At 39.9% G+C, this 27,271-nt stretch overlaps 1 protein-coding gene across 2 annotated transcripts in view; it reads right to left on the reverse strand.

The window, feature by feature from the left end:
- The window catches only part of LOC134222877 (dynein axonemal heavy chain 10), a 332,935-nt gene that overhangs the window by 142,269 nt on the left and 163,395 nt on the right, over positions 1-27,271 (reverse strand). For both annotated transcript variants that reach the window (XM_062702027.1, XM_062702022.1), the window contains one exon: positions 16,536-16,670. In XM_062702027.1, the coding sequence (XP_062558011.1) occupies positions 16,536-16,670 (135 nt within the window). The remainder of the gene's footprint in view (positions 1-16,535; positions 16,671-27,271) is intronic.

A 27,271-nucleotide genomic window follows, 5' to 3' on the forward strand; every position in this document is an offset into this window, starting at 1 on the left:
CTAGTTACGTATTGCTCAAAACATTCCTCCATGAAGCCCCAGGGGAAAAGTTTTTAAATTTTTCAGCAATTCCTCCAGCACACGAAAATTCCTTTGATAATAATTTATTTGAAGTTCTCCTGACAATCCCCACTGAAACAATTACAGAAATTCCTTTGGAAGTTTTCTTAGTTTATTTCCTGGTACTTTCACCCAAAATTTGCCTCTGTGAATTCTTCTACAAATACTCCTGTCATCCTCGAGTTTCTTCAGAAGTTTCCGCAGAAATTTGTTCAATAATACTTCTATAAAATTCCTCTACAGATTCTCCAATAAATTGGTTTGGAATTTTGTTTCGAAACTTCCCCTAGAAATTCCGTAAGGTATACTCCAAAAATTCCTTAAGGAACTGCTCTGGTTTATACCTTCAGACGGAATTTGCGATGAATTTTTTGTAGGATTATTCGAAAGAGTTCTATGAAAAATTCATGAAGAAGTTCCTGAAGAAATTTGTGAAGGAATTTCTGGTTCAAATTATTAAATTTTATAAACGTTAGGATAACTCGGGGGATTTTTATTGAAATTTATGACTAATTTCTCAATGGACTTCAGTTAACCTAAAAAATGAAAAGTGTTAAAGAAAATCCAGGAGACATTTCAAAGCAAATCCACGAATAACTGCAGCATTTTGAATGAATTTATAAGACTCTGATTTTGTGGTCCCGGAACCGCTCACGGCAGCCGTCAGGGTGGACTCAGCCTCTTTTGTTCCAGGTCTCAGGGTCACTGGTGTGGGAGGTTTTCGAGAGCGAATAGGACTAACCAGAAAACTGAAATATGGATTTGGAGGCTTTTGTTACAAAAAAAACTTACAGGTGGGTGGCGATAAGGTGACGACTAGGTTGGTCAGGCGATTGTGCTCCCACCATAGAGCACGGGTGAGGTAGTCGGCGGGCTGCCGAACGAAAATGATGCTAGAAGGAATCCGGCCAATGATGCAGTCGACGGTAGGTCGGACGGTTATTGCAGGCCGCGTAGGGATTGGCTTCGCCGACGACATAGATATTATGGCACGTAACTTTGAGAAGATGGAGGAAGCCTACATCAGACTAAAGAGGAAGCTAAGCAGATCGGACTAGTCATCAACACATCGAAGATAAACTACATGATAGTAAGAGGTTCAAGAGACGACACGTGAACAATCCACGAGTTTGCATCGGTGGTGACGAAGTAGAGTGGTAGAAGAATTTGTATCTGGGCTCACTGGTGACGCCGAAAATGCACCAGCAGAGAAATTCGAGACGCATAGTGGCTGGGAATCGTACGTACTTTGACTCCGCAAGACGCTCCGATTGAATAGAGTTCGCCGCCTAAACTGACAATCTACAAACGCTCATTAGACCGATAGTCCCTGGACACGAGACCTGGACGATGCTCGTGGAGGACCAACGACTTGAGTTTCGAAAGAAAAGTGCTGCGTACCATCTATGGTGGGGTGCTGATGGCGGACGGTACGTGGAGAGGCGAATGAACCACGAGTTGCATCAACTGTTGGGAGAACCATCCATCGTTACACCGCGAAAATCGGACGACTGCGGTGGGCCGGGCACGTAGCCAGAATGTTGGACAGTAACCCTGTGAAAATGGTTCTCGACAACGATCCGACGGCGAAGAGGTGCGCAGCGGAAAGGTGGATCAATCAGGTGGAAGATGACTTGCGGACCCTCCGTAGACTGCGTGGTTGGCGACGTGTAGCCATGGACCGAGCCGAATGAGAAGATCTTATATACCGCACAGGCCACTTCGGCCTTAGTCTGAATAAATAATAAATAATAATGCCTCGTAGGGAAGCGGACCTCGGTGTCGTTCAATGGTGGCAAGACAGTGGTTTAGTCAAAGGCGGTCCGAAGCCGGACTAATAGGCGGCGCTACGTGGGCATCGGCCCACTACGAGGCTGGGCCTACGCTACGGGCATCTACGTGGGCATCTACGCTACGTGGGCATCGGCCCTAATACGTGGGCTGAAGGCCGAATAAAGCTGACGGACGGCCTAAAAATGCGATGACACGCTGCCGGAGGCGCAATGAACATATTTGTGAATCAATGAAGAAAATCCTTCCAGCAGTTTTCGAGTTATGCGGATACGAACAACACAGACCATTTATTTATTTATTTTGAGGTAAATCTAGGAATAATTCTGAATTCCGAAAACAATGGCAATTCAACAATCACCAAGTCATAAAAATTACAGGTGCTTCCAAATAAGACCGTTAAAGGCATCTATCAAAACAATTCGAGATCTGTCAAAAATAATCTTGTTGTGTGAGCAGCGTTATTTAGAATTTATGCAACGTTGCTTGTGATACAAGTTTGATTTGAATTCATGAAATGAGATGCAGTCTAAGAAAAAATATTTTATGTTTGCCCGAGCATACTAGAGCAAAATCAACTTAATGCTAGTTATAATTGCGGGTAGTTCGCCGTCCAATAATTTCTGCATACTTGAAACAGATAAATGCAATTTACTACCAGTAAAATGCTCTTTAACAAAATGTGTGAAACCTGTAAATTACCTATTAATAGAACAGCCATGCGTGGAAATAATATTCAGCCCACATTATAGTTTACTACCGTTCATGGCACTTGTGCAAAAGTCCATCGTTTGGGGTAGATAGAAAGATTATACTAAGCGACGTCATGCAAATTGTTCGTAGCAAACGTCTGGTAAATAAAGGCCCTGACCTCATTGAATCAACACCTGTGATGAAGCTTATCATCCAATCATGGTCAATTTCTAATGTCTCTGATCGGATAAACGGACAACACATTGGGAAACCTTTCGAAGAATATAATTTGATACATCCAACCGTGTCCGCAGTCATACTTCTTTGAATCTGCTGGCGCGCACAAGTCCACTATTACGAAGATCGTTATCGAAGCAATTGAAACATAAACTTGCCCTGTTTCACTCCATTGAAACCATCAAAGCCGGGGAGCATCGAACTCATACAAACGCAGCAGCAGCAGCCTCGCACGTGATATCACAAAATAAGATGTGCGAACTTTTCGTCCAGCCAGGGAGTAACCAATCGGAATGCCGTCGTCAACAATAGGCGTCCGCCTCCACTCAGCCCGGCAGCGACGATTTACGCGCCAGTTTCACGAACGTTTCGGATGGTCTGAAAAGCTTACGTCCACTTCAAATTGATACTCACCATGTGGAATTCCATAATTTCGTTCCGATATCATGGCGGTGACAATCGGCGTATCGGAATGATCTTTGGCGAATCGTAAAGATTTTATGTTGTCGAACATCTGTCGGGTAGAAAGAAAACCAATATCTGTACTAACGAGCATTTTCGAGGACAGTCGATAAAACGTGGCGTCGGCGGCTGAATCCGACGGTCATCGGCCGCCGGAGTAAATTGAGTATCGCCGCCGTCCATTTCCGTCTATCGAGCTCGCTAAATGTTTGCGAAAATTGCATGTCGTAAAAACAGTTTCGGTAAATTTCATTAGGCCTCCCACGCCGGCCTAGCAGGGATCGTTAAATTTAGCTCTCAAGAGAAACGGAAGCTTTGCTCGTAAGACTCCTATTAATTGCTTTTCAACGTGAAACGAAGGAAGTTGTCGTTTGTTGTTGTTGTTGTTATACAAACACCTTCGCCACCTACCTTAATGATGTGTTCCTGTACGCACGTGGGTTCGCTGCTTCCGAGAATAGATAGCAGCTCTTCCGTCGAGATGAAGTAGAACCTAAATGAGTTATCAGAAATTAATTGCCATTTTGATAATACAGAGCGCTGAACGGAAACATGAGATGACGAGTTTTTTTTTCTGTTGAGGATACGGTGACTGATGGGAGATTGAAATCCTTTCACGGGAATGTATCATGGGCTGAAAGCGCAAGACATACTCATTCGATAGTAATTTCATAAGCTTTTTGCGATGCTGGAAGTTTTGCAAAAGTTGTCATTTTCTTGGTGTTGGGTGTTCACTGTTCATGTTTGTAAAATAATTAGATTTAATTTAAAATTAAATTTCCTACATGGCTTTATAATGGAACGGAAGGATCTATTAGGACGGTAAATTAGTGAACACTCTGATGAATATCTCTCACATATCGTTAACTTTCCGATATCAATCTAGGGCGTTCCTTGGAATGTTATGGTTATGCAGGACAACAAAACTAGCAACGAAATAGGACTATTTCTCTAGAAACATGCTGCCGCCAATGCAGGTCAGTACCTTATTCAAGATGTCCTATCATTGTCATGATGTGAATGTAGGCAAAACTCAAACGACTTAAGTTCACATTACAATCCCATCATGAGATCCAATCTACGACAGTCACCGTATCTTCCTCGAATTTCAATTCTTCCAACGCAATCACCGTCCCAAGAATGATGCCTCCCAGGAATCGGAATTGAATAAAACCCTGCCAAAAATCACATTCCCATCAAAGTGAATCAACAATCATCATTCAACTGGGCAGTGGCGAACCAACACCGTTGCTCCTCGTCCCATACCACCACCACCAAAGAGTGCGAGAACGATAGACTCACCTCGGAAACAGCATCCGTTTGTGTTCCAAGTAATCGTTGAGCGACTTTGACCATCCAGGTCCGCTCCAGCCGCAGAAAGTCATCGAGTCGACCGGAACCAAGCAAACATCAACCACAAGCGGATTTGCGGCATGTGGCCATGATCTGAAATGGAACGCGAAGGCCGCAAAATAACAAGGAAAAGTTTTCCTCAACCGTTGAGCGAGTTTTTTTCGGGGTATTGATGGCAGAAAGGTGGAATCGAAGAAGGATATCAATTTTCGTATCGTTTTGCCACCATCTCCATTCACCGAAAAGAAAAATCAATCCGGCCTATCATATGGAGTTCAAGAAGACGATTGGCGACTAGACTTTCATTCTGAAGGAGGTCAGAAACTATCTGTACCACATTAGGTTGGTATCTACATTCGGAGAATCGGCATTCATGAATTTTGACTTGTTAAGATACCAGCAGCATTGTTGCGTTTTTCCAATCCAATTCCGAATGCCCAGTAGTCAGTTGCATGTAAATTTCTTTATGTGAAATAAAACGATGTGCTCTTAGCTACGCCATGGGCCCCAAAGAGTCCCCACAGATGGCAATGGATGTGTCGAACGACTACGACAAACGATGGCCCTCTGCCTTATTTACCTTTGAAACTCCTCGTCGATGTTGTTAAATTTTCCGCCTCTTCCGGAATTGGGCACTTATATCGCCGCCAATAAATATTCCTCCAGGTAGAGCCTTCCGCTGGACACTCAGCCACCTGTCGATGATTTCGGAGATCAGCGTCAAGTGCTTTTCCACTCGTGAACTGCGCAGGAAGGGCCAATAAATCTATTTGGAAAGAAAGATGTACGATGCAAACGAACGGAGAAAAAAAGATGGGTTTACGAAGGGTTCATATCCTCCCGGGGAGTGATTAATTACAAGAAAGCCCGAGGTTGGGAATCAATTACTTTGTACCTACGCAGACCGTTCGGGTCAAGTGTATGCATTTCAGGGGACAAGACCTCTCCTCATTGATAGATCTGCTAAAATTCAATATAAATTATTTCCGTAGTGGAACAATCGGTTAGCTCGCACTCTCAATGAGGATGAAGTGCAGGAACAGTTTGGCACCGCAATCACGATGGACAAATGAGCGATTCTGTGTAGACATTATTGGGATGGGTCGCCCGGCGAACACGCGACACTGTCTGAATATTTTATAGCATCACAAATTGAAAATTTCAATATTTAACACATTTTGCTCGGAGCCTCCCATCCCATTCCTCTGGCTGGAGGAAATCGGAGGGTAGCCAGAGCACATGCTGAATAATGGTATCCAGCTCTCGAAGCTCGTCGGCTCGTTCGTCGACCGTGTTGGTGTGGGATAGTCGAGTACAGGGAAAAGTGCAATCAATTGTAATTACTGTGATGCCGCCATCGATTGAGATTCATCGAGCTCCTCCAGTATCTGCATTATTTCGTCCACAGCGCCGAGAACGAACCTGCGAAGTGGGGAGAAATAAACGGAAACGGATGAAACAAACGGGCATGTGGAAAATAAATATAAATGAACCCGAAGATGGGGATTCGGTCAAGCTGCTAGGAAGTGATGGCAAACTCTGTGATTTTACCTTTTACATTTAAATTAAATCACTCGTATTTCATTTAATTTATTTAGCTTACATCTAAACACATAACATCGAATTAACAATTCAACTTCTCACTACACGGTTCGATGCTACATCTCTCCATCTTCGGTGGGCCCCACGCTCACCAAACCGTTTTGTAATTGGTCCGATCGCCTAGCCCGCTTCGCTGTACACCTTCTTATAACCGTCGGATCAGAAGCGATCACCATCTTTGATGGTTTCAAGAACTTCTTTGAAAATTCCACAAATATACCAAAGCAGTTCTTGGAAGATTTTTGAGTATACCGTAAGAAATTGTGGGGTGAATTTCGAAATAAATTTACGGAGCAATTTTCGAGAAAAAGAGATTCATAAAAGTATTCATGACGAATTTTCAGAACTTCTGGGAACTCGAAGAAAGAAGACAGAAAATTGGCCGGAAGAATTTCAAGTATACGCACTTTAACATAGACTAAAAATTTGGTAATTCTTCTACTGAAAAGGTTGTGCGATGATTTGAAAAATTAGGATGTTTCGTAATTTTTGAAAGTTAGGCCGTTACAAATATTTTAACATGTTGTCTACTGGTCTCCGAAAGGTGAAGGGGGGGATATAAAATAAATATTAGAATGGAAACAAAATCAAAAAATCCTCGGATTTGTTAAAGAATGTTTTGAAAATCCTCAAAATTATCCGAATTTTGTTTCGTTGCCTCCTCAAAATATTATTTTTGGCAAAAAATCCGAGGGGGAGATAAAATAGTTTTTAAATATTTGTATCAGCTTTTCTTAAATAATAATAATTTTCTTAAATAAAATTACTGAAAAAAATGATGGTTTTTTAAATAATTTACAGAAAACTGTGAAGAATATTACCAATTAAAATGCAGAACAGTTGTATCATCTATTTCGGTACTTAGCTAAAATATCGGTAAAGGCAAACAAATTAGGTAAACGTGGTAGATAAAATCTCATTCAGCCATATTTTTGATATGTGGTTCCATTCTTGAAGTATTTCTGAAATATCCTGGAGGAATAGCCGTAGTAGCGTCCCAGCACCCTTGCGAAACCATTATTGGGCGCCCTCAAAAGCGCAAAAAAACAGGGAGATCTAAAATCAATTATTTGCATGGTGCACCTAATTATTTTTTTTATTTTCCTTAAGACTCTATAACCTTTATTTGATTCAATATAAAGGTAAAAGTAAGGTTACTAAAGAGTAAAAGCCATAAAATTCCTACAAATCCATTGACAGTTTCATGATTTTTTTAATTCAATAAATCTATGCAAATATCTACTTGACTGTGCTGGTTCTCGACAAAAAACTCCGAACTTACTTGTTGTGAATTCACGCACTAGTGGACCTAGTAATGCCAATAAAATGTGTGCTGTTTGGTGCTTAGGGCGCTATCGAACCTAGACGAACAAAAAACCCACTTTTGGATGGATTAGGTGAACTTCAGGATCGCCATATTGATTAGGAAAAATCCAACTCTAGAGTGGTCTGGTCGGTGGTTTGAACAGGATTTTAAATGGATGGAGGAATTGGTAGATGGTCGGATTAATGAAGACCTTGTCGTATCAAGAAAAACCTAAGTCTGGAGTGGGTTGTGGCACTGTTGGAATTGCTTGGAACAATGAATTTCAACTTTGAAGTTAGTCAGTCGCCATCATTATTGAAATCTCTAGATGCAGATTCTTGTAGCCAGTATGCTGTTAGATGAGTGACGTCAAATACTCATCCTCGTTTAATGCTTAAGCAGTTTATTTAGACCCAAGAAAAAACTCATGTTATCAATGCTAATCATCTTCGCTTCGTCTTTTCACCATTTACCAAATGTAAGTTTCTGGTTTGAGGTTGAAGATCTCCTTCGATTCAGTGACATTTCGATTCAAATGTCACTGAATCGAGCGATCGTTTTCAGACCTTAAATAGTTTTTCTGCGTAAAATGAGTAATTTTATCTCAAATTCACAAAATCCATATAATTACTTCCGTGTTTATTTTACAGTTCACTCTGTGTTTTGCCTTTACGTATTGAAAAGTCCTTCTAGGGCTTCCTCCCCAGAAGCCTGTTCCGCACTCTGCCATTTGTATTTCCTGTTCTATCTTTTTTACTTCCTATTCTGTCAAATAAATGCAGTAAAAGACAGTGAAAGCAGTGGCATAAATCTCCTAAATTGAGGGAATTGTGCCACCTGAGTCGACGTTCTGATACGTGTATCAGTTAGTAACAGAAAAAGGCTCTCTGGATACTACACACTTACCTCATTTCACCGTATTCGGTAAATTTACCGAAATCTTAAAGCAAAACTGTTCGGTAATTTATTTTACAGATTTTTGTAATTTTTTCATTGCTCAACTGTAAAAATCACCGAAAATCAGTTAAATGATTTACCGAACAGTTCTGCTGTTGAAATTTCAAAATTTCACGAATTCGATTATTTAAGTGTGTATACTAGTCAAACAGTTGATTGCGGGATTGTTGCTTATGGAGATGCCTTGTCCTGGTCGTTGAATCTGAATCATTTTGAAACAATGAATTTGAGAATCATTTTAAGATAAGCTCGGTGGTCAGTGGCTACGCTTCTGCCTTATAAGCAGGAAGTCGTGGGTTCAGTTCCAGGCTCGTCCCTTTCCTACTTCGTATTGCTATCTTAGTTCTTTCTGTGTTCCACGTTATACCAAAACGATTCATACTGTTATAACCTTCCACACAATCCCTAAACCTCCCGTGGCACCTATGAGAGGTCGTAGAGTTCTCTGCATCTTTCTTAAGTAGGTGTCAAACAAACCATCCTTCCCCTTTGTCGCAAGAACGTGGCCAGGACAGATCTTGACTATTGGAGATTAAATTGCTTCCATATAAGAGTTAGTGATTAGTCCCAAATCAATATCTGTGGTAACGCATGAAACTATGCTACTCTCATACAATAGTCTTGGCTTGTACCACCTACGGATTTGTAAGAACTGCTAAATGCTAATGCTAATGAATTTGAGAATCATTTTAAATCATTTCCTGTAGCTACATTCTTGATTTCGGCGCCCCCCTGAGGCCTGGTGCCCTTGGCGGGGGCCAACCTGGCCAACCACACGCTACGGCGCTGCCTGGAGGAAACAGAAATTGAATGAGTTAGTATTTCTCAATTTCGAATTCCCGCAGTCAATGACATTGTTTGCTCGAAATTACCTGAAATACCTGAGAAACTTCCAGAAGAACTCCCTGCGCAACTTCCAAAGAAAATCCTGGAGAAACTACAGAAGAAATTCTTGAAGAAATATCCTAAGATTTTTATGGATCTTTTGTAGGAATTTTGGAAAGAATTATTGGAGGAACTTTCCGAGGAATTCCTGGAGAAGCTATCTGAAGAATTCCTGGAGAAAATTCCCAACTAATTGCTGGTGAAACCTTCGAAAGAATTTCTGGAGGGAATTCCAGGAGAATTTTTGTTAGAATTTTCAAAAAAATCATAACAGAGCTTCAGGAGAATTTTCTAGAGGAACTTCCGGAGGAATTCCTGGAGGAACTTCGGAGGAGTTCCTGAGGATCGAAGGAATTCCTGAGGAACTTCGGAGGAATTCTGGAGGAACTTCGGGAATTCCTGGAGGAACTTCGAAGGAATCTGCGGAGGAACTTCCGGAGGAATTCGCGGAGGAACTTCCGGAGAATTCGCGGAGGAACTTCCGGAGGAATTCGGAGGAACTTCCGGAGGAATTCGGAGGAACTTCCGGAGGAATTCTCGGAGGAACTTCCGGAATCGGAGAACTTCGGAGAATTCCGAGGAACTTCCGGAGAATTCCCGGAGGAACTTCCGGAGGAATTCGGAGGAACTTCCGGAGGAATTCCGGAACTCGAGGAATTCCGAGGAACTTCCGGAGGAATCCGGAGGAAACCCTGGAGGATCTTCTTCCGGAGGAATTCCTAGAGGAACTTCGAGAATTCCTGGAGAAAATTCCTGGAGGAACTTCCGGAGGAATTCCTGGAGGATCTCCGGAGGAATTCCTGGAGGAGGAATTCCTGGGGAACGGAGGAATTCCTGGAGGAACTTCGCGAATTTCCGGAAATTCCTGGAAGAACTTCGGAGGAACTCCTGGAGGAACTCTGGAGGAACTTCCGGAGGAACTCCTGAAGGAACCTCCGGAGAAACTCCTGAAGGGACTTCCGGAGAAAGCCGCACCGACGCCGCCTAGGTGATGGGCCCCTGGGCCCTTGCTGTTAAATTTGTTCATCTCCGACATGCCAGAGCCTCTAGAAAACGGCATCGTTTCTCTGTTTACAACTAACCTTTTCTTGTCTACAACGGTTGAGTAATTAGTGCGCTAGTAATAAACCTCCAACGAGGTCTGCATGTTCTGACTGAGTACCTCACCAGCTGGAACCTTTTGTCTGTGGCCACTTTGAGTGGCTGCCATTTTTTAAATTTTCAACCGATTCTCCTAATTTTTGGTAGTTTGGTAAAACTCGCCGAGATCTGTCTCCTAGGTGCAAATTCACTTCAAAAATCTTGAAAATATGCGCTACAGTGTACTTTTTTCAGTTAAAGGGGCTTAGTCAAATTGATCTTCATTGAAACTATAACTTTTTAATGCTTGGCAATTTTGGATTTTTGGAATTCAAATATACCACCACCTGGCGGCCGAGTTCTAAACTAATCAACACTTCATGCCAGAGCACATACCTTCCTGCAAAACCTTTTTAAAAAAGGTGCAGTTCAAAATGGGTGGGATTTTCGGATATAAGTAAAATAATCATGAAAATTCACTGGTTTTATACCCTTGTTTACTAAAACCCCTCCCCGCGATGTACCCGTCCACCAATAGTCAATCTTTGGTAACGACCTGAAAGATGATTAAATTGTCTTTCGAAACAGCCCCATAAATCCAAAATTCCAAACATTAAAAAGTTATAGCAATTTCAATTTATCAATTTGACCCCAGAGCACAGACAACGTAAGTTTTTTTGAGCACAGACAGAAGGTTAATGACACGACAGTAGAATGGGCCAATGATGCTGATCATCTTGGCCTGACCCAAGCATGTTTTCAGGCACCAAGTTTATATAACAGATAAGTAACCTTTTGTTGAAATTATTGCATCCACTAATCAACCGACGCCACCATTGTTCCTAATAAATAAGCTTGCTACCTATAAACAAAACGTTCTCCCTGTGATCGAATACAGCATGACGGTTCGGAAGAGCGGCGTAAAAATTTAAACGGTTAACTTAAAAATTAACTTAAACGGGTTCAAATTAAGTCCCTGAAGATGAGCATTCCTCCTAAGACACGAATAACTGATTTTTTTTATATGGATATTTATTTATTCTCATTATACTTCAACTCTGATTGAAGGTAACGAAGTGGATTAGTTTTCATCTGACCTGAGTCTTATTGAAGATGGTGGGAAAAAGCCTCCTAGAGTTGATCATCATAGAAATTGCAGCCTTCAAACGACGCAAAACGCGAATCTTTTAAAATACTACAAAATATTGCATTCATAAAATGAAGCACAAAACACGAATTTAGAACATGAAATCTAAAATGAATTATTTAAAACTTATCAGCTGCTCAATGAATTCCTGAAAGTGTTGTCCCTACTCAGGGAAAAATTCTGCTCTTGGATATTACTTTGATTAGTAAGTTCATCTTGAGAAGATATTTGAATTTTCTAAATGTCATGTCAAACTGTCAAAAAATGACACCAGAGCTACACACTCAGGAAAATCGACACATACTTATGGCAAAAATCCATGTATTTGAAATATGCATATCATGTGTCGGCACATACCAAATTGCATACAAATTCACACATGGATCGATGACCCATAGATAAGTGTATGAACGCTCATGTAATTCATGCGGCGCATGAAATATATGTGTCAAAAATATGGAATGCATTTGGCAACCCCATTGCAAAAATCCATGAGTAAACTCATGAATATAATGCGAGTTTTTTGAGTGAGGAGGCGCGCGCGAAAATACACTCCAGAAAACACTCCAGTGTATTTTCAGTGCGCGCGCTCCTGTGGCTCTGGCGTGCATTTTTGACAGTTTAACATGAATTGAGAAAATTCAATATCCTTCTACAGTGAACTTACTTAGTTAAAACTATAAAATCGTTTAGATGGAGTAATATCAAGAGCAGAATTTTTTCTTGAGTGTAGGACAACACTGCTGAAACATGCTGCAAATTGTCGTTGGCGAAATAATTCGGTAAACTGTAGTACAGATGGGAAACGTTGAATATGACTGACGTAAACCGTACAGGGTCGGCTGTTCATATCGACTGTTGCGAGTAGTAGTTGAACAATATTTCTTCTCCTCAATCATCGTTCGGAGGTTTAACATCCCAGCAGCAGCAGTAGAATCCACGATACCATTGCGAAATGATACAAATGCCCTGAGTTTTTACACCTGTTTTCCAAGGGGCCGAATATACCATATGGCCGAAAAGACCCTAATGCCAAAAGTCTTTTGTTTGAAAGAGTCATTTGGCCGAAAGGGTCATTTGACCGAAAGGGTAATTTCGCCGAAAGGGTTTTTTGACCGAAAGGGTCGTTTGGCTGAATAAGACAATTGTCCGAATAGGACATTTGGTCGAAAAGGACCCATTTGCTAAATTATGTAGTTTCGAATTCCTGTTCTTCCCGCCATGAGATTCTTTAGAAGTCTGCAACAGAGAAATTTTTAAACATTCTCTGAAAAATCTTCACTTCCTTCTGGTAACACTTCCCTTCAGCACGTAGACTTGTGCACGCATTTTAATAAAAATATATTGCAACCATACACCGATTATCGTCAACCAGTCTTTTCGAGACAAGGTCATCTGCAAGGATTTTTTCGTTATATTTTGTCTGTCTGTCGGTTTAATCGAGTTCGAGTGCAGGTTGGTTTGCGGGAGGGCAACCAGTTGATAAAGTAAAGGAAATTAAATCCATGGCATATCGCAATCAGCTCCGAAGTGCCAGTCACTCACCAGCAAGCTCCGTTCCAGGTTGCAAGGGATAATTTATTCCACCACTTGGCCGTCGTCGGATGTTGTCATTCTGCTGCTCTCAAATGCAATAAATTAATGTTTCTGTAATCAATTTTGTTTAAATATCTTCGATTTTATTTATTTTCCCTTGAAAATTAATTGCGCTTCGGGAAAAACTCTCATCGAAGGATGGCTCGTTTTAGGTTGCTATGGACCGGGGCCGATTGAACGGGTTAAGAAGGCCTTTGATTTTCCCCGATGGAACAAGTTATTGTCGCGTGAGCCCGCACAAATTGAAAATTAATTTGTCAAGTATTTACGCGCACATTTTGTCGATTGCTGCGCGTGGCGGTAATTTGACTCTTGTTTACGTATTTCAGCACCCATTGTGCATGGATGGTAGTCTTTCGAGTGTTGTTCTTGCAGAGAGGACCATGGTGGTAACTGTGGAAAATCAGTACCGTTCCAAATGTTTCGGTTAATTAAATTATGGCTATCATAAATGGTGCTTGAGCGTGATTATGGCTCGGTGTCTGGTTGATATTGAAACCCAGGTGTAAGAGGATCATTGAAACCAATAGGACAATAATTTTCAATTATGAGATGCAACCGTGGAGCAATAGAGACAATGACAAAATTGCTATTAAAATCAACGTTTCAAAATATATTACTTTGATATAAACTGCTTATGTAAGAATTCATGGATGTCAATAAATCGTAATAAATTGGCGCGGCTGACGGTCAGACTGAGCAAAGAGCTGTTGTAAAATTTATAGTTATCTCGTCACTGCCAAAAAGGTGCTACTTACCTTTCGGTGTTCTTCGCCGCCGCCATCTTTCTGTACGGCAGGATGTTGAATGAAGTTTGTGCCAGATTTCGCTACCTCTTGGACGCCTCGTTCGATTGACAGCTCCTTTATGGCATTGTTTATGATTTCTTCGATATCCTTTACCGCGATAAAGGAGTAGCGGACCATTCGAGCAGTGGACCATCATCATCATAACCGGATCCATTCATCCCCGTTTCAACCGGTGAAAATCAAGGCGGAAAAGAAATAATAAAAAATGAATAAAACATTCCTTTGGGTTTTATATCAGATATAAACGTTGAAGCGGATTTCAAATGATGTGATGGCAGATTTTTTTATGCTTTTTTTTAAATGGTCCATTTAGAAAATAACAAGGTTCGAGAGTTTCACGCAGAAAGCAATGTAGTGCAGAATCTCCAGAAACTCTTGCTTACGCATCTCGTCATATTTTGATAGCGACCAAACCCTCAAAATTCGAATGCATCTCAACCGGCGTGTACTGGCAATAAAAGGAGACATGATTTTAATGGATTATAGATTTTTTGGAATAGTTCCATGAATATCGCCAGGAGTCGTAAAATTTTAACGACACGATAATCACATTTTCTAGCATTCAGTGGAGCAATGACTTCCTGACGCCACCGTGGATACCGAAAGCCATGAAAAGCACCGCAAAAGACTCAATAAAATAAAAAAGACATTTTAGCACGGGACATGCACTCTCTTTTTCATCATTAATCAATTTCCTCACTGTTTGACGATATCCTACCTGATATTTGTAACTCCATGGCGAACATGTTCTCCAGGGTGAACATTTCCGGTGACATGTCAAAGTGTTGACCAGTTTTGTCCATTAGCAGCTGCCAGTGGCGTCGCGGAGGGCCTCATCCTTGAGGCTCAGCATGAGCGGGATGGACGATTTGAACTGCTTCATCTTGGTGTCAATGCTTGACCGATCGGTGTTGAGGATCTGTTGGTGGAATGTTTGTGTTAGTCATTGAAGTACTGGATTGCCATTCGTTTATTTCCGAGGATGACACAAATATTAAAAATAATTAGATATCTTGCATGTAAATGAATAAAGGAATGCGTGTTCTGATTTTTTAAATGCATCAAACTTTCTGAAAATTGATTTTATATACAAACACTATTCAGATAGTTTTGTTATTACCATGGTCTTTTGAGGACTCTTTGTATGGAGAACTTCAGTTTGGCCGAAACTGATTTGACTAAAAGCCATTTGGCCGAATGCCACTAGGCCGATCAAACCATTAGGCAGAAAGCCATCCGGCCGAAAATCATTTGGCAGAATTTGTAATTTGGTCGAATAGGTCATATGACCAAAGGTTATTTGGCCGAACAGGGTGGCATTGCGCACCTCGACTAGAAACGAGCAAACCCTGCAAATTGTCATACGAAAGAGCTGTCGAAAGGAGATGCGCAATGAGGCCCCAGGTTATTTGGCTGAATAGGTCATTTGGCAGAATAGGTTATTTTGTCAAATAGACTTATTGGCACATTCGGCCTAATCAGTTGTTCGACAAAATGATCTATTTCTGATTTCCCATTTCTTCTTCTTCAGAACAGCGAAAATGTCACAATATCGTTCTTATTAAACTTGTTTTCCATGCGCTTCGTAAATTTCCTTTACTCTTTGATCACGTACATGGTTTGCGATGATAAATAACTGGATTAAAGCTTAAATCCATTTTTTTGATAACTATATCACTTCTGCAAACGTCCGGATTTTGATGCAGCACGATTTCAGTGTTCATTCCTTGGATTACTGTGTGCATTTTCGCTATTTCACACATAAATTTGTCTATCTCACAAAATATTGTAGATAATTCACTTTAGCTGTTTCTGAACATCGCGTATGGTAATGGCTAAAACTTCACTGTGCTTAAGATACAGGTACCGGCCACTTGACGCGGTCTGCCATGTAAAAAAAGACTTTGATGTTTTGGTGGTTCTACCAGACTGAAGCTTTATTCATTGTTTCGACTTAGAGCTCCTAGTAACTAATGAGGAGTCTGAAGTCCTATGTAAATTCAACCAATCAGTGATCGATGCACCGATCGAGAGAGTGAGAATAGGCATAGAAAGAGACCACCCATTTGGCTCTGCACTCCGCAGGCAGCGAGAACGAGCATTGCCTGGAAACAGTCATTAAGTAACATTCTGTAAAATGACACTTTCCAACTGAAAGTGCTTATGCATTGAAACGGCCATCGAATCGACGGGTTGCTGCTTATGAATGCAACGGCCATCGACTCGATGGGTTGCTAACTGATAGGTCAGAATTTGACCCAGCATGGAACAACGTGCGAGTTCTGTTGAACTCAGGCATGGTTCGATGACATGTGTGAAGCACATGCCACATCGGCCAAATGACCTTTTCGGCCAAATGACCTATTCTGCCAATTGACCTAATCGACCAGTTGGGTGTCGGTCTGATGGTTCGTTTGGTCTAGTGGTATTCAGCCAGATGGCTTTCCGCCGAATGAGTTTCAGTCAAATGACCATTCCCCTTTGTATACACGTCAAATGTTTGTCTTGCCAATTAGATATCTTGAATTATACAAAGTGCAAGCAATATAGAACTTACCGATCGGGGAATTTTGCGGTACTCCTTCATGAAGCCGTCAATTCCGTCCAGCAGAGCTTGAGGGTTCAGATTGGCCCACAATGTCTTGGACCACTTTTCGCGAGCAGTTTTTTGCTTCAGATACATGTCATAAACCTGCAAAGGAGTGAAACACACAGTTTGAAAAATGCTTTACATAAGTTTCCCAACTAGTGGCACCGGCAGGCTCTCAAATGGATACAAGAAATGGAGCCCCTAAATTGGACTGATTTCATCACAAGCCTCTTTCTGTTTTTACTTTAAACAAACTCAATCTGAGTATTAATTTCATTAACATTTTAACATTTCGTCAATTATTCTTGGATAAATAAATTACTTATTCATTATTTTCCAGGAATCCAGAAGTCAGGAGACAATCAAGTGTTAGAAATAACAATTCCATTCTATCTCGATGTGGGTGTGTACAAACAAACAACAGTTGTTTCGAAAAACAGATAGCAAGTGTTGAACAATGCGTCCGATGTTGGGAATTGGGATTCATCATTACCAGCTGAGCTACGAATACTGACGAAGGTTCTTCGTAGCAGTTGAAAAAAGCACCACCTGGCGCACTGAGTGTCGTGGGTTCAAACCCCACGGAGGAAAGTGGTTACCTTTAATACTTGTTTTGATTCAAATCTTTCACATGCTGTGCATATGCACATCGAGTATTCAAAACGCGCGAATCGCCCACACATGTTTTGCTTTTCTACCTAAATACTTCCTATTGAAAGGTCTTCTAGCAATAACGCGATTGCTTTTGTAGGTGCTTATAAAGAAATAGTGCAGTTCTGATGATAATTGCAGTGTATAAAAGCTAAAGAAGTCATCTACAATATTTTACATTAGTACACCGGAAGCCTGTAGCTAGTTTCACTTTCTGCAATCGCATATTTGTCCCATATGAAGAGGAAACCTTGTACAGGTGGGACAAGTAATACGATTACAGACAGTACATCAGTAATAAGGATTTGGTAACGAAAATGCTACAGACGCTATTGACTACAGTGTCCCAAGCAGTAATCGATATCGCGTGAAGGCCGAAATTGGATCCAATTTGTTCGGAAAGGCAAAAAAAATCTAAGCTGAATTTGAAGTAGTGACGAAACCTAAATCACCCGACCCCTAACACCATTAAAGAAATTGAGGAACGGCCGTTTGGCAGTAAGTCATTCGATTGAAACCTATTTGGTTGTTTGGCAGAAATTTCATTTGTAGCTTAGATTAGCTTAGCTTGATTAACTGTACCCATCGTAGTTGCTAGTCGTGATTGGCCGAGAACAACAAATAATGCACAGCTCACCAATTGAATAGTTCTCTCGGGACTAGAAAGCTATTCTTACTGTACATGCTTCGAAGTTTCTTTAATTCAAGACCAATAAGGATGCCGCCACGTCCTCAAGTCAATTAGGATAAGGGGAGGAACATTAGTTCGACACTCATTGCTACAAGAGACCGAGGAATCCTCTGCATCTCCATAAGCGCACTGCAAAGGAATAGTATGTTAGTTGGGAAGGAAATCGCCTTGGCAAGCGACTAATTATTTCATTTGAACAACGCCATATTTATGATGATACAAAAGTGGAAAAGCAACGCGTGACTTACGCATTTTCCCGAAGACTACCTCGCGGCGACTAAAACACGCTTGCCCGATAGCTACTCCGAAAAAAAAACACGCACTTTATTACCGGCCGTGAAATGCAGAACATAATATTTCGGCAGATCGTGCGATCGTTCTGCTGTCCAAAGTAAGAGAAAACACACACTGAACTGATTAACTTTATTACCGGCCGGGCAATCTGTTTGGCAGAAATTTCATTTGTCACAACAAAACCAATTGGACGAAATTCATCTGGCCGAAAAAGTGTCATTTGGCCGAAATGGGCATACGATCAAAAATATCACTTTGTCGAAAATGCCGTTTGATCGAAAAGGTCATTTGACCGAAAATGCCGTTTGGTAAAAATAGTCGCAAGAGCTATCCGGCCCAAAATGATATTTAGCTTACGGCAAAAAAAAAACATTAGGTTGAAAAGATCATTTGGCAAACATATCGTTTGGCCGAAAACGTCATTGAGAAGTTTGATATGAGACGTCTCACTTTTGACTTCTCATTTGTCACTTGTAAATTTTCACTTTTCACAGTTAGAATTAAGAATGAATAAGGAGAAGTGAGAAGTAAGAAGTTGAATGCGAGAAGTGAGACATTCATTTTCCACTTAGGCTTTCTTATCCCTCCCATTAAACTTCGCACTTTTCACTTTGCACAATAAGAAGTAATAATCATATTATCCTTAGGCCCCTCCTTAGCCGTGCGGTAAGACGCGCGGCTACAAAGCAATATCATGCTGAGGGTGGCTGGGTTCGATTCCCGGTGCCGGTCTAGGCAATTTTCGGATAGGAAATTGTCTCGACTTCCTTGGGCATAAAAGTATCATCGTGTTAGCCTCATGATATACGAATGCAAAAATGGTAACCTGGCTTAGAAACCTCGCAGTTAATAACTGTGGAAGTGCCTAATGAACACTAAGCTGCGAGGCGGCTCTGTCCCAGTGTAGGGATCTAATGCCAGTAAGAAGAAGAAGAAGAAGAAGAATAAGAATTATATTATCCTTAACCCTTATGCTGCTTTGATGCTTTTAGGCACTAAAAATTATACCTCCTTTGATTATTAACCGATAATTGGCGATTGACTGAACCGGTTTGTATAATTGGTAAAATCATACAAACCGGCTAAGTCTTTCGGCTTTCAATTAGGTAGAGTGTCAACGTCTTAATTTTTTTTTGTTGTGTCATACTTCATGATATTACGAAACATGTTCAATAGGATCTATTCCACGGTTTAGACAGGTTCCGCCGTATTCCGGGAGCCTGGGAAGTGGCCACCTTTTGATGTGATTAAAACCATATCTTGCTTCATCATTTCAGGATACATGCTCAATAGAGTTTAATTCAAGGCATCTGAGTGGTGTTGGTCAGGTTCCGTAGCATTATGAGAGCCTGCCCCCTCGGTTCCATGATCGTGATATCATGAAGTTGAACACACCAACAAATTTGTTTCAAGATTTTCAGCAAGGTCATTCACTTTAAAAAAATAAAACATACCGCACTTGACCCCATAATTATTCCGGAACTAGGAGGCCAAATTCAATCATCTCTCCAGTTTCAAAAACAAGCCACCTAACCAGTTCGTTTAGTGGGTGAATCGTCAAAACTGTCAATAATCAAAGAGTTATGAATTTTTAAAGTCATTTTTGAGTGCCCAAAAAGTATCAAGGAAGGGTGAGGGTTAATTAGTTCACACTTCTTACATTCAGTTTTGTACAATCACATTACATTTTCGGCCATATGACTCTATCGACAACGACATTTACGATCGTATAATCCGTTCAATGATTCGTATGTAAGACCTGTCCACTCAAATGACATTTTTAGTCAAATGGATTTTCCTGCTGAAAGGAGTTGTGAGCCAAAAAACCAACTCCACCAAACAACTTTTTCGGTTAAATGACCTACTCGATCAAATGACGTTTTCTAACAAATGGCCCTTTCTGTCAAATGATTGTTTTGGTAAAAAAGAATTTTCGGCCAAATGATATGTTCGGCCGATCGACTTTTTTTTTGCCAAACGACCAGTTCGGCTGAACAACGTTTTCAGATTAAAACCCGAATCGATCCAACGCTAATTTCGGCCAAATCAAATTCGGCTAGATGACTTTCAACCTAACCACCAAATGACACGAAAAAGTGGGAATGATGGCTAAATGACATGAAAAAGTGAGAAGAAGGAAAAATAAGAATGAAGAAGGAAGAAGGAATATGGAGAAGGAAGTAGGAGGAAAGGATAAGAAAGAAGTTTCTTATTCCATATTCCTTCTTCCTTCTTCATTCTTATTTTTTCCTTCTTCCCACTTTTTCATGTCATTTAGCCATCATTGCAGACGAAAAAAAAAAAACAAAAAAAGAAGAAAGAAGGGGAACAGACGGCTTTGGCAGGTTTTGTTCTATTATTGTCAGGGGGGTTTTGGTCGACCGAATTTTATGAAGTTTGGCCACAATATTCTTTGATACGCAAAGTATGTTTAGGTCAAATTTGAGCATAATCAGTCATAAAAAACCCCCCTGACAAAAATAGAACAAAACCTGCCAAAGCCGTCATTCCCCCTAACAAGAATAAAGAAAGAATAGAAGAAGGAAGAAGACAAAGGAAAAGAAAAGGAAGAAAGAATAAAACAGATAATCGAAAGAAAAAGTAAGAAGAAAAAAGGAAGAGGATAAAAGGAATAATGAAGAATAAAGCAAACTTGATATGCATAAGCACGTGTTCGGATCAGCGAAAGGAGTCGATCCCATTACCACACAACCAGGGGATCGTTAGATTTTCTTTATACATTTAAGTTCCCGTATGATTATTGATAGCATTTACTTGGGAATTTCTTCCTTAGTCTTCTCCCGATATCAACGCCATCTAGTCGTCCAGTGAATGCCAGAAGGCCGTACGCACAAACATGGGACCTTACCTCCCAGGCGAATGGTGTAGTGAACGTTGTCTGTTCTTGTGGTCTCGTCAACAGCACCTTTATCGTGGGCCGTCCAGTGGAGGCCAACGAGAGCCTAAAGCTTCCATCAAGCCCATCGACGAATTCTTGAAACCAGCTTCCAAGAAGCTTCATTCATCGCCAAGCACACCTCGATCGTGAGCTTCGTAAGATTCGGCTGTAAGCGTCCTTAGTTAACAGCACGGGAATTAGTGGCCATGCGGTTAGCGGCGTCAGTGGACTAAGCGTATTTGCAAGCTGTGGAGTGTGGATTCGGTTCCCACCCTAGTAAGGAGAAAACTTCTCGTAAAGCGGAAAATTCTCCGCTTGTCCACTGGGTGTTGTGCGAATGTCCTGTTCGTGTCCGTGTCCTAATGCTAAAACTAAAATTAAGATTCGTATGGAAACTTTGTATGGGGAGTTCACAACGCGCAAATTCGCCTACTATGCAGAACAACGTCTGCCGGGTCGACTAGTTCAATATATATGTTAAGGTGATTATAGAATGAAGCCCGTGGTGAATTTCAAATTCACCACACGTTTATCTACATACATTTCCAAAACCCCAAATCTGGCGAAATAGTTTTCGTACAGTGCCGAAACTCAAATTATGATTGTTCAGCATAACTAAGCAAACGATCTAACATTATTTCAGCCCCATACGCGTTATGGTTCTTTCATCTCGCGCTCTTGAAAACAATATTGGAAAAGCACGTGGTTTACAAAATGCCGATTTCTGGCTTCATTCTATAATCACCTTAACCTCAAAATAAATTCTACGTTTCAAAATTACTCTGTGGTGAAGATTTTAACGCAATCTCAGGTTTTGTCCGGGATTTGTATGAGGGCCCGCCACTGTGCAGGCGCTTGAGGCTTTTACCAATTCCCTCTTTGGTGCTTTCAGATGATATTCCTCAAGAGATAAGGGTAGCAGTATCAGAGAACAGTATTATTTGGCTGGTCCGCGACGTTAGACATAAGTACGTTAGGCATAATGGACGTTTGGCATAATTCTGCCTTCTTTATGGCATAGGCTGTTCGTTGGGTCATTTTATGCCTAACCTCTATTATGCTTTACGTCCATTATGCCCAACGTACTTATGGCTATCATCCTTATGCCTAACGGGGTATACCCTTATTTGGCGATGTTTTGCGGACCCTTCGTAGACTGCGTGGTTGAAGACGTGCAGCCATAGACCGTGCTGAATGAAGACGACTTTTACCTTAGTTTGCACAAATGATAATAATTGTAGTGGACAATCAAATAAATTCTTGACAGAATTTATGAATTATGGAGAAATTTCCTAAGAAAAATCTAAAGAAAACTGTTTAAAAATTCTCGTAAAAAATTATGGAGAAATCTCTATGGAAAAACTCTTAAGCACGTTTTGAAGACATTTCTTTCAATCGTGGAGAATGTAGGACATTCCAGATAACTTCCTGAAATGAAGTTTCGAGGAATTTCAGAAGATATTCCTAGAGCAAGATTTAAAAGATCCTCAAAAATTCGCTAGGAATCCTTCTGAGATTTCTCCAGGATTTTGTCAGGAAGCCTCTTCAAGATTGTTTATAAAATTCATCCAAGTATTACTATTCTCATTTCTCCAAGAATTGCTCCGGAAATTCTTCTTGTCATGTCTAAGCACATGCACAGCTAGTATTGAAAAGCATCCGGAATTTGTTAAATGACTTTTCTCTTCTAATACAACTGGATTTTTTCTGGAAATTCTTCGGGAATATTTGCAGGAATTGTTCAGGAGATTCAAGCTGAAGATATGGAATATCCCCAAGAATTTATTACAATCTTACGCTGAAAGTGAATCACCCTAAAAGTTTTTCCATTTTTTTAATTTTCTGGGTGTTTTTCCAAAAATTTAAATTCCGTTGAATCTAGCAAAGTGCATTCCCTTCGTAAGTCAATACCTCCCTTAGAGTAGAGTGGGGCAAGAGTACGCACTTAGTTTTCAATCGAACATGTGGTCCTTATGAAGCAATGCTCCGGCATATCAAATCAATGTCGATGGCTCATATACTCTTCCTTTATATTACCCAGCAGAAAAATATTGAAATTATTTAGATTCGTTTCAGTAAAACCATTATTGCAAGATACGTGAACAACGCACTCTTACCCCACCGGTGGGATAAAAGTGCGCATCGGGTGGAGTAAGAGTACGCATTTATCCAATCATGTGTTTTAAGTATATATTAACATAAATAAGAGTTTTTATAACATTTAATTGATGTTTGCAGCGTTTGGTGGGGCAATGAGAGCGCAAGTCAATCCAAAGCCGATAATAGAGAGGGTAATTGCATAAGAGTCCTTGCAAACCACTTGAACGTCATGAGGTAGGATAAGGATAGGGTGATGTGAGGTTCGGATTTGGAATCGACTCGACACTAATGCAAAATGTAATTGACTTCAAACCACTTAATGATCAAAGTTTAAAATGATAATTTCAAAAATCCTAGTACAACGTTTTTCTAGTTTTTAAAAGCAATGTTTAAAATGCAATGTGTTCTTCTTTTGCCGTGGAAGCAGCTGATGTGGTTTGAAAGGTCACTTAGTCATATAGTCCAATTTAATTTTATTAAGTTATTTAATTTGTTAGCTTTTTGTGACCACATTGAAAATATAAAAAATATTACATATTAGTGTTCTGTTTTATAGCTTTTATTTATGTAGAATGAAAACTTTTTAACTTTAAAACTCTAAAAACTTTAAAACTTTTTAAATTAATTTTTTTTTTGTTCTGGGTGTAGGTTATGCATTCGTCAAATCATTTTGTTAACCTAAGTCATTGATTCGTCAATGTTCTTAAGCTGTGTCGACACTACAAACTTAATGTAAGATATATCATGTAAAAGTGGAAACTGTTAAAGAATTTAGTTTGTTCCATTATTTTTTTGTCAAAGTTGCCTATAACTTTAAACTGTTCTAACAAGTAGCTTTATCGTTGATTAATTACGGTGATTATCTATATAGTTCTAATCAAGGTCAGCTATAGGATTCACTTTTCGGTGGCAAAAGCTTCATCTCGCCTATTGCCTATCTATTTGTAAAAATTATCGAGAATGAAGCCGTTATAAGATTGTTCATACACCATCATTATAATGTGTTATATTTTTCATTATTCCTCTTCGAAGTGAGGCATAACAAAATAAAACTAGCACCACGTTCCTAGTTTTGAAAAAACTTCTGCTCAGTGAATCCAGCAGTCGATTCCCTACGAATGTCTTGAATACTTTGTTTTTCAATAAATGCCTAGCTAGCTAAATGTAAGCGTGGCTACGACTCAGCGTCACAGGGAACGCATCAGAAAAGTATTGCCGAAAAGAAGAGAACTCACATCATTATCACTGATGAAAAAGGCCTCTGCCTGACTGCACTACCATTCAAGGCTCTAAAACACGATGTCCGTTGGATCACATGCATATGCGGTAAATCAGTGCACCAATGTCAGATATGTGACGCGGCACCAAACAAAAATAGTCAACATGTGATACCACCACGACAGGATATGTCTTTGGTTGCCATATCAGTGCTAATGGCGTAAGCCCACCCATCGCGGCAAGATCACATATCCGAGGGGAGGGAAAAAACCATTGCTTTTTATTTATATACAAAAAAAAACTACAGAGATAAAATATATCAGGTTTGGCGTGGCGTAAACAAAGCAACTTACAGAAAGTCTACCAATCACGTAACGTAAAATTTGGCCATTTCATCACCCCTCTCCCCTATTTCACACTTTTTGTATGAATCCTCTAAAAATTATATGAATCGTCATACATCTCGCAACCTCCCCCAGCTAAGCGTTGCGTAATTTATGGATGTTTCTTTTGATTAAATGAAACTATCATTTAGATGAAATTGTGTTTTCGTATTATGTTTAGGTGTACAACAAGTCCTAATACAACTACATTATTTCGCTTAAGTGCTTTGTTCGCTAAGTCCTTTCCAACACCAAATTACTTCAACTTATCCTCAAAACTTGTGATAATTTTCGGTATCTGTCACTTTTGTCTTAGTTGTGGATCTTTACGTTTCGGAAGTAGTTTTATTTTGGCCAGAGACACGGGTTTGGCATCAGTACATGAAGATTCACATGCGTACTTTTGCCCCACCCGTTCCTGCGTACTTTTACCCTACAGTTTCAAAGTTTATTCAAGTAATGGCTTTAATTTCTTGGAAAACCAACCAGATTGATGTTCGGCACCTTAAAGTACTCTATACAATAGGTTATCGAAATGGTAATAATGTTCACATGATTGAACGTATATATGATAATGAAATACTAGTTGCGAAAACACAATTATTTTTAGCAAAATGACCAAAATATTATCTAACTCCATATCTCCCTTGTTGTTTATTCATATCGTTCACAATTTCACATTATAATAGTTGTCCAGAATTCCTGTCAAACTGATGCAGCGCTGCTAGTTCATCTATTTTTATTACTTCAATAAATCGAAAACGTACTCTTACCCCACGCGCACTCTTGCCCCACTTTACTCTACTCTACTCTACTCGATATTCTCTAAGTACACTGGATTTTGTTTTTACACGATTTACATTTTCTCAATTTTCCACTCATCCTAAATGTTTAACGTATTTTAATTGTCATGTGATTTTCCTTTGATTTATTCTGGATTTTTTTAAACATGTTGCGAAGAGATTGGTGGCAAATTGAAGTCACACGATCAAAAATACGAGCGAAAAAAAAATCGCGTAAGAACAAAATCCTGTGTAGAAGTAATTTTCCAAATCATCTTCAGCTTGCTAAATCGATGTTGTCAGAATCAGGGTTCTTATATCAGGGTTCACTCACTTTGACAGTAGATGGGAGAGACTAGCGCGGGGGGGAAAAATTTATTTTCAGTGCAAAACATAAACAAACTCGGTGGCTGCCCCATATAAAAATCCAAGATGGCTGAATCATGTAATTGGCATACTGCTACACCTGTTTGTATTCACCTTGGTCAGAATCAGTGCACATGTACCAGAGGAGCGACATCCAATTTTTTTACTATGGATTTTGACATGTTTGCCTGTTCGTTATTTTTTGGGGGATAAATTTATCCCCCAGTGTCAAATTACCCCAATACTGATTCATTTTGCAATAGTATGTGCGTGAATTTTGAATGTTGACGTTTTTACAGGAGAATATGATGCAAAACGCCCATACCACTCAATAATGCAACATGATACAATCATGAGAAAATAGAGAAAAATTAAACGAATTATCAATTAAAACAATTTTACACTTGATTCCATGCTTCAAACTTAATAATGTTCAACTTATTTGCTCAATTAGTTAGAATGCTAGTTGCACAAGGTACTGTCTACGCCTTTGTTCGTTTTATATCATTTTCACCCTCGCAATTGTTTATGTTGCATTTGCAGTGCACTCGTATTGATGATTCAGAAAAGATGTGACAAAGATGGCGTAGCTTGTCATCCCCGTGACATGTACAATAAATACGATGTCCGGCCATTTGGCCGAATACCGTTTAGCCGAAAAGTTAAAAAGCTTATATTGTGAATAATAAGTAGTAAGAAGTACATGAATTGTGCAGTTAGAAGTGAGGAATGAGACATTTCGCACATCTCATAAGAAACAAGACTTGAGAAATAGGAAGTGATTGGTGGAAGATGAGAAGTAAAAAGTGAGATGTAAGAAGTGAGAAGTTAGAATTGAAAAGTAAAAAGTGAGAAAGGAAAAGTTAGAAATAATAAGTTGAAAGTGGAAAATGAGAAGTGAGAACTGAGAAGTGAGAAGTAAAAAGTGAGAAGTAAGAAGTGAGAAGTGAAAAGTAAGAAGTTAGAAGTGACAAATTCGTAGTGAAAAGTGAGAAATTAGAGATGAAAAGTGAGAGTAGAAAGTAAAAAGAGAAAAGTAAGTTGGGAAAAGTGAGAAGTTAGAAGTAAGAAGTATGAAGTGAGAAGTAAGAACTGAGAAGTCGGAAGTGAAAAGTGAGAAGTAAGAAGTGATAATTTAGAAATAAAAAATTCGAAATGTGAGAAGTAAAAAATGAGAAGTGAAAGGTGAGAAGTGAAAAGTGAGAAGTGAAAAGTGAGAAATGAAAAGTGAAAAGTGAGAAATGAAAAGTGAAAAATGACAAGTGAAATGTAAGAAGCGAGAAGTAGGAAGGGAAAAGTAAGAAGTAAGAAGTGAGAAA

The sequence above is a fragment of the Armigeres subalbatus genome, chromosome 1 (genome assembly GCF_024139115.2).
Source record: "Armigeres subalbatus isolate Guangzhou_Male chromosome 1, GZ_Asu_2, whole genome shotgun sequence".
In the NCBI taxonomy this organism is placed as follows: domain Eukaryota; kingdom Metazoa; phylum Arthropoda; class Insecta; order Diptera; family Culicidae; genus Armigeres; species Armigeres subalbatus.